This window comes from Penaeus vannamei, chromosome 35, assembly GCF_042767895.1.
Source record: "Penaeus vannamei isolate JL-2024 chromosome 35, ASM4276789v1, whole genome shotgun sequence".
In the NCBI taxonomy this organism is placed as follows: Eukaryota; Metazoa; Arthropoda; class Malacostraca; order Decapoda; family Penaeidae; genus Penaeus; species Penaeus vannamei.
The window spans coordinates 14,411,602-14,419,101 of NC_091583.1; the positions used below are offsets into that span (position 1 = coordinate 14,411,602).

At 34.9% G+C, this 7,500-nt stretch overlaps 1 protein-coding gene across 7 annotated transcripts in view; it reads right to left on the reverse strand.

Annotated features, from left to right (window-relative positions):
• The window catches only part of LOC113819992 (uncharacterized), a 91,858-nt gene that overhangs the window by 46,880 nt on the left and 37,478 nt on the right, over positions 1-7,500 (reverse strand). For 3 of the 7 annotated variants that reach the window (XR_011398149.1, XR_011398150.1, XM_070114347.1), the window contains exon 2: positions 6,750-6,856. The exons of 1 other annotated variant lie outside the window; for it this stretch is intronic. Coding sequence is in view for 1 of the 6 variants with exons in the window: in XM_070114347.1 (XP_069970448.1) it covers positions 6,750-6,856 (107 nt within the window). In the remaining 5 variants the exon portion in view is untranslated. Of the gene's footprint in view, positions 1-5,053; positions 5,192-6,665; positions 6,857-7,500 lie in introns of those variants that run through there. 3 more of the 7 variants (XR_011398154.1, XR_011398153.1, XR_011398152.1) reach the window with 3 other exon arrangements.

The following is a 7,500-nucleotide window of genomic DNA, read 5'->3' on the forward strand; positions in this document are numbered from 1 at the left end:
CTCCCCCTTCCTCCTTCCCCCCATCTCCCTCTCCCTTTCCCCCATCTCCCTCTATCTCTCTTTTCTTTCTTTTCTCTCCTTCCGTTCTTTCTCTCTACCGAAGCCTCCTCGCCCCGCTCCGAGTGTCCCGCTTCGCTCGCTTGATGTATCTACTGAGCTTTGCATCAGCTTGATCTATTCGGTTCCATTCGTCACCGAGAATTTATCCCGCGTGTTACATGGGGTTACTAATCACCTCTACTAGGTTCTTCTTCCTCTGCACGCCCCCCCCTCCCCCTTCCTCCTTTTATTTTTGTAATCTCTGTCTCTTTTTTTTCTTTTTCTGTCTTTGTCTGTCTGTTTCTCTCTCTTTCTGTCTCTGTGTCTGTTTCTCTCTCTTTCTGTGTCTGTCTTTCTCTCTCTCTCTCTCTCTCGTTCTCTCTCTCTCTCTCTCTCTCTCTCTCTCTCTCTCTCTCTCTCTCTCTCTCTCTCTCTCTCTCTCTCTCTCTCTCTCTCTCTCTCTCTCTCTCTCTCTCTCTCCTCCTTTATCTTCCTACATCTTGGCTCTCAACTCTATTTTTCCTTCTGTATCCTTCCTCCTCTTCTTATGCTTATTATTATGATTTCTTTTTTTCTTCTTCGTCTTCTTGCTCCTCTTCTATTTTTCTTTTTCTTCTTCCTCCTCCTCCAATCTTTCACATTCTTGTTCTCCACTTCCTCCTCCTTCTCCCATCTCCTATGTTTATGCTTTCTTCTATTTCTCGTCATTCTCTTCCATTCTCTCACACTCTCTCCTTTTCCCCCCCCTCTCGCTTCTTCCTCTTCCTTCTTCCTCAATTCTTCACATTCTCCCCCCACCTCTCATCCCTCCTCTTCCTTCTCTTCCTCTTCCTCCTCTAACCCCTCACACACCTTCCCTCTCTCCCTCTCTCCATCCACTCCTCCCTCCCCCCTCCTCCCCCCGCCTTCCTCTCACGTGGAGTTTACGATCCTCTTCATCCCCCCACCCCCCTCCTTCCCCATCCCCCTCCCCCCCCCAACCCCCTTTAGGAGGCTGTGTGCCCGTCTCCGAATCGATTAGTGTATTATAAGCACGTTTCTATGCAAGAGGTCATATCAGGCAAGAACCACATGACCTTCCTCGGAGCTAGGGTCAAGCTGTTTTCCTTTTTAGATTGCCCAGGTATCGCACCTTTCCCGGGGAACAACATCTGGAATAGTTATGGTTATGATAGCCAAAAAAAAAAAAAAAAAAGAAAAAAAGGAAAAAAAGAAAATGCGGTCGGGGTATTGAGTACTTTTTAAAAGTTTAGGTCTCATAATTTCACTCGGAATGTATAGTTCTGTTTGCGGCATAGTTTTGAGCATTCCAATGGGTGTTTTGGGGTGATATCTTTTAGCCTGTTCTTTTATTCCTTAAGTACCAGCTTCGGGTACTGCGTTCACGTGCGAGTGGGCGCGAAGGTACCTGCTGTTGGTAAGTGGGAGATCTGAAACTCTTCGATTGTAAGTAATAGAAAAAAAGAAAAAAAAGTTACACAAACATATCAATATGATACTTTGCTTACTATCCCCCAACCCTTGGATAAAGATAAAAATAAAGAAATAGAGAGAGAGAGAGAGAGAGAGAGAGAGAGAGAGAGAGAGAGAGAGAGAGAGAGAGAGAGAAAGAGAAAGAGAAAGAGAAAGAGAAAGAGAAAGAGAAAGAGAAAACGAAAGAGAAAGAGAAAGAGAGAAAAGAAAGAAAAAGAGAAAAGAAAAAAGTGAGAGAGTAAAGAAAGAAAGAAAGAAAGAGCGAAAGACAGGCAAAAAAAAGAAAAGAAAAAACAAGCGAAATATTTGGACCATATTTCAGAACGGCAGTGTCAAAAACACAGAAGAAAAACATTCCTATATCGCAGCCTCTGCATGTCTGGAACATTCACTTAGCATAACGTTACACAAATACCTCGACCCCCAACCGTGTGTCTCGCTCACAGCTGATCATCTCACCCAAAACTTTTATACAAAAGTCGATTCTTTTTTGTCTATTTTTTTTTTTTTTTTTTAGTATATCTAATTCATGAATGGTATCGTGGATTTTTAAGTGTATCCAACTCGTGGATTTTTAGATATTTATAACTCGTGAATAACATCGTGGATTTTTAGGTATTTATAACTCGTGAATAACATGGTGGATTTTTAGGCATTTATAACTCGTGAATAATATTGCGGATTTTCAAGTATATCTAACTCGTGAATAACATTATTTTTTTTTTAGGTATATCTAATTCATGAATAACACCGAGTATTTTTAGTTATATCTAAGTCGTGAGTAATATCGTGGATTTTTAAGTATATCTAACTCGTAAGTAATATTATGTATTTTTAGGTATATGAAACTCATGAGTAATATCATGTATTTTTAAGTATATCTGCCTCATGAATAATATCGTGGATTTTAAGTATATCTCTTATGAATAATATCGTAGATTTTTAGGTATTTCTAACTTATGGATAATATCGCGTATTTTTAAGTATATCTCTAATGAATAATATCGTGGATTTTTAGGTATATCTAACTCATGAATAATATCGTGGGTTTGGAAGTATATCTCTCATGAACAATATCGTGGAGTTTTAGGTATATCTAGCTCGTAAATAATATCTTATATTTTAGGTATATCTCTCATGAATAATATCGTGCATTTTAAAGTATATCTAACTCGTGAATAATATCGTGTAATTATTAATCTTGTGACCATATTACACACTACTGAGTCTCTGATTATTTTATAAGTAGTATATTCTGGACCAAACCGATGGACAACGAAGCTAAGCGAATATCTAGAAGAAGAATGAGATGGAGAAGAAGGAGAAGAAGAAAAAGAAAAAAAAAAGAAAGGAAGAAGAAAAAAAGAAAATAAGAAGAAAAAGGAAAAGAAAAGAAGAAGAAAAAGTAGAAGAAAAATATAAATAAAAAAGGAAAAAGAAAAGAAAAAGAAAAAGAAAAAGAAAAAGAAGAAAAAAACAAAAAGAAAAAGAAAAGAAGAAGAAGACAAAGACAATGAAAAAGAAAAAAAGAAAAAAAAGAAAGAAAGAGTCAAAAAAAAAAAAAAAAACGAAAATAGAGAGAAAAACGAAAAGAAAGAGGAAAAGAAGAAAGCATTATTTTCCCCCCGGCATCGTTTACGAAAAAATAAAAGAAATGGAAATCAGCATACTAAGAACAATTACGTCTTTACGCTAACTCCTCAGAATTTACATAATGTTCATTGCAGCAATCATACTTTGAGAACAATGTATCAGAAAAGCCGTGGAAATAGAATCTTATAAAAGTAAAAATGAAAATATTAAGAAAAAAATAAAATGATTTTGCGTTGTATCCATTGTATTGATGAATTAGCATCGTATGTGACTTCACAGAATAATGATAATAATTATTATGATAGTCATGATAATGATAGTAATGATGATAATGATAATGATAATAATAATGATAATAATAATGATAATAATAATAATAATAATAATAATAATAATAATAATAATAATAATAATAATAATAATAATAATAATAATAATAGTAATAATAATAATGATAATAATAATAATAATAATAATAACAATAATAATAATAGTAATAGTAATAATAATAATGATAATAATAATAATAATAATAATAATAATAACAATAATAATGAAAAAATGAAAAAAATTATAATAGTAATAATCATAATAATAATAATAACAATAATAATCATAACAACAACAACAACAAGAACAACAACAATAATAACGATAATAATCAATAATAATACTAACAACAACAGCAATACCAATAATAAAATGAAATAAAAATTGCAATTATAAACTGAACGGTAGCCTGTGCATATTTTAATCTACGCAATGATTTTACTTCAACACTACCCTTGATCAGCTGACCATAACCTATGCGAATATCGACAATCAAACATGGGGAAATTGGCATCGATACCAAGCAGCCAATTACTATTTTGACATAATTACTAAAAATGGATTCGTCTCGAAATCTGAACAGGTCGGGGACAAGTTCAGTTACATTGGTTGTTCTGTGGAATCGATATCCTTGATCAAAGGAGGTGAACTTGATAATGATAGTGATAATAGTAACAATGATAATGATAAAAGTAATTATGATAATAGTAATAATAATAATAGTAATGATGGTGATAATAATAATAATAATAATAATAATAATAATGATAATAATAATAATAGTAATAATGACAATAGTAATAGAATTAATAACAGCAACAACAACAAAGTAAATAATATTACCAGTAATATCATTGGTAATGATAATAAGAGTAACAGTAAAAACAATAATACTGTTTATCATAATAATAATGACAATGGTAACAACAACTAAAAAACATTAACAGTATCAATAATTAAAACAATAATCTTGATACTTCTAACACCACCACTACAACTACTGATACTAGCAGTAATAAAGATGATGGTAATAACGATAATAATAATAATAATGATAATAATAATGACATTAACATTAACACTAATAACAATTATAATAATGATGATAATCATGGTAATAATAACAATGATGATGATGATGATGGTAATAATAGTAATAGTTAGAATAATAATGATAATAATAATGATATTGTTGAAAGTAATAATAATGATAACAATGATAATGATAATAATAATTAATGATAATAATAATAATAATTAATGATAATAATAATAATAGTAATAATAATAATAATAATAATAATGATAGTAATAATAATAATAATAATAATAATGACATTAACGTTAATACTTATAAGAGTAATGAAAATAATGAAAATAATGATGATGATGATAATAATGAAGATAATAATACTAATAATAACCATAATAATGAGAATCATGATAATAACAATGATAATGATAATGAATATGGTGATGATATAAATAATGATCAGAATAACAGCAGCAACAACAACGACAACAATAAACCTTCATCAACAATAAAAAAGAGAAGAAAAGGACAAAAATAACTTCAGCATTTGTCTCGACACACCTAACAGAAGCCCCAGTCCCCCCCCCCCCCCCGTGTGATTTCCCCGTGGGGCCCAAGGCGACGGTTTTTCAGCATACAGGGTGGTCTTCTTAGGATACCTCGCAGGTCGCCGTCTTGAGGATGACGAGGCAGAAAGTAGGGGCTTCTTCTTGGTCTTCTTTTCTGGGGATAAAGTTTTTTTTTGTGACTGGGGTGTCTTTTTTTTTTGTCTTGATATATTTTATTTATTGTTTTTTCTGTTCTTTTTTTTATTTTTGATTTGTTTTAGTCTATTGGTGTTTGCGTAATTTAAAGAAGCTTTTATGGGTGATTAAGGCTTCCGAGATTGTCTATTTGGGTGTCTTTTTTTGCCTTGATTTATTTCATTTATTTATTGTTTTTTTCTGTTTTTTTTTTTTTTTTTTCTTTTTTTTTTTTTTTTTTGGTCTACCGGTGCTTGCGTGCTTGACAGTAGCTTCGATGGGTGATTAAGGCTTCCGAGATTGTGTATTTGTCTGCTGTGGCTGATGGAGAGGGGGTTGCAACAGTACTTGTTCCTTTAATTTTAATTTGTTGTCAGTTTTCTTCGTTTCTCGGTGTTGTTTCTTCGTATAGTCTACCTTTCTTTCTCTCTCGTCTTCATTTCTTGTGGAATTTAGCGAAGTTCCGATGATATTCTTCCATTTAATTCATGATTAATTAATTCCTTATGAATCTATTCTTATGCTTTTCTTCTCCCCTACTTCTTTTCAGGTGTTTTTCTTAGAAGTATGGGGTTTCCTGTATTTCCCCCTCCTCCATTCGATTCGTAATGCTACTGTACAGGAGAGACTACGAGGAAAATAGTGGGGATCTACCCTCCTCTCCCGTGAAGAATCTACTTCCTTACTTACGACGCTGTTCCTTCTCCTTAATGAACTCTCCGCAACTACCCGCTAGCACACAGACACCCACACATATACTTGATAACAAAGGTAACCCGCGCCCTACTTGAATGGCTGGAATTCCTAATCCCGGCTCGTGCTGGGGATATCCTACCCCCTACTTAATATTAGGGGTCACTAACCCTTTGGTTTTAGGGACTCTGCTCTTCGCCTCCAGCCGCTGAGTGTCGTGCCGCCTCTCTCGAGTCTCCATTTTTTTTTCTTTCTAAACCGAAGATGATAACTCGTTTCTTTGGTGTTTTTTCTTATCTTCAGAGGAGTAAGTGGTTCTATTTTTATCTTAGGTTCTATCTTGACGCAAATAGATAAGTAAGAAGAAAAAAACGAAAAGGAAAATGAAGTTATCTGCGATCAGATGGTAATCGGGAGCGTGGGCGTCACAGGGTACACAGCTGTATCACACGAAGCTCTTGGTACAGAAAGGGGTAATTGCCGTCAGTTCTTTTTTTATACATATAAAAAAGAAGAAAAAATGATGGACACCTTTTTCAGCCATGCAGGTGTTTGCGGAAGATGTATGTACGTATTATAAATAGAGAATTCTTTAGGTATTTGTAAAACGCTAACTCCTCTCCTGTCTATGAAGGTCCGTTCTGAGTAACATAATCAACTGGAAATCTCTTCATAAAAAGCATTTTTCAGTAGCATTAGATTAATGAAATCCTATCCATTCACGATAAGGCATTCAACACTTATGCTCCTTATCTACTTACTGGCATTAGAAGTAGTTCATAAAAAGTAAAAAAATGTATACATATGTAGCGAGTAATGGCGCGAAATAAGACTGATGACGTCACCATTCTTTCGCAGGTGATTGGCTCTTCACTCTCCTCTGTCAACCAATCACAGGGAGCTTCCGAAGTCACGAACGGTCCCCCCGTCGTCTTGCAGCGGCCGGTCCCACCTGGAAAAATTTAGCCTCATTAGTCTCATTAATGGGCATAAAACACAGGTAGGAAAAAATGATGAAAAGAAAAGAAAAAAAAAGGGGAAAAGAAAAGAAATAAGCAATAAACTTCGCATTAAAACGAAGCTCTTAAAAATGACTTTACTTTTTTCGACTACGTGTGCGAGAATGGAGGCAAAAAGAGAGAAGAGGAATGAGAAAAAAAGAAAATCAATACTTAGCGAGAGCCGGAATGCTCCTCATCACGACATGCAGTAATGCCGAAAAAATACCCAGATTTAGCGCTCCACTTAGAATTCACTTACGTGTGATATAAGATCTGAGAACTTTTATCTAAGCGCACCCCGAGGCCCGTTAACTTTATGAATGAAATTGATAATATCTCAGGATCATCATAACCATCTAAGTTTAAAAAGGAGGGAGTTGGGGTAGGGGGCAATGGAGGGGGGGGGGGAGGGGCAATGGGGGGTAAATTCACCTCTACCCCTTCCCCCTGCCCCCTACCTCCCACCCCTTCCAAACACTCCCCCACCCCCCCCCACCCCCAACCCCCACTCTCATCCCTTTCGCTATCCTATCGGTGATTGATAAGCAAAAGTGACCTCTATGGCCATATGTCGTAAGAGTCGATACGCTGCGGG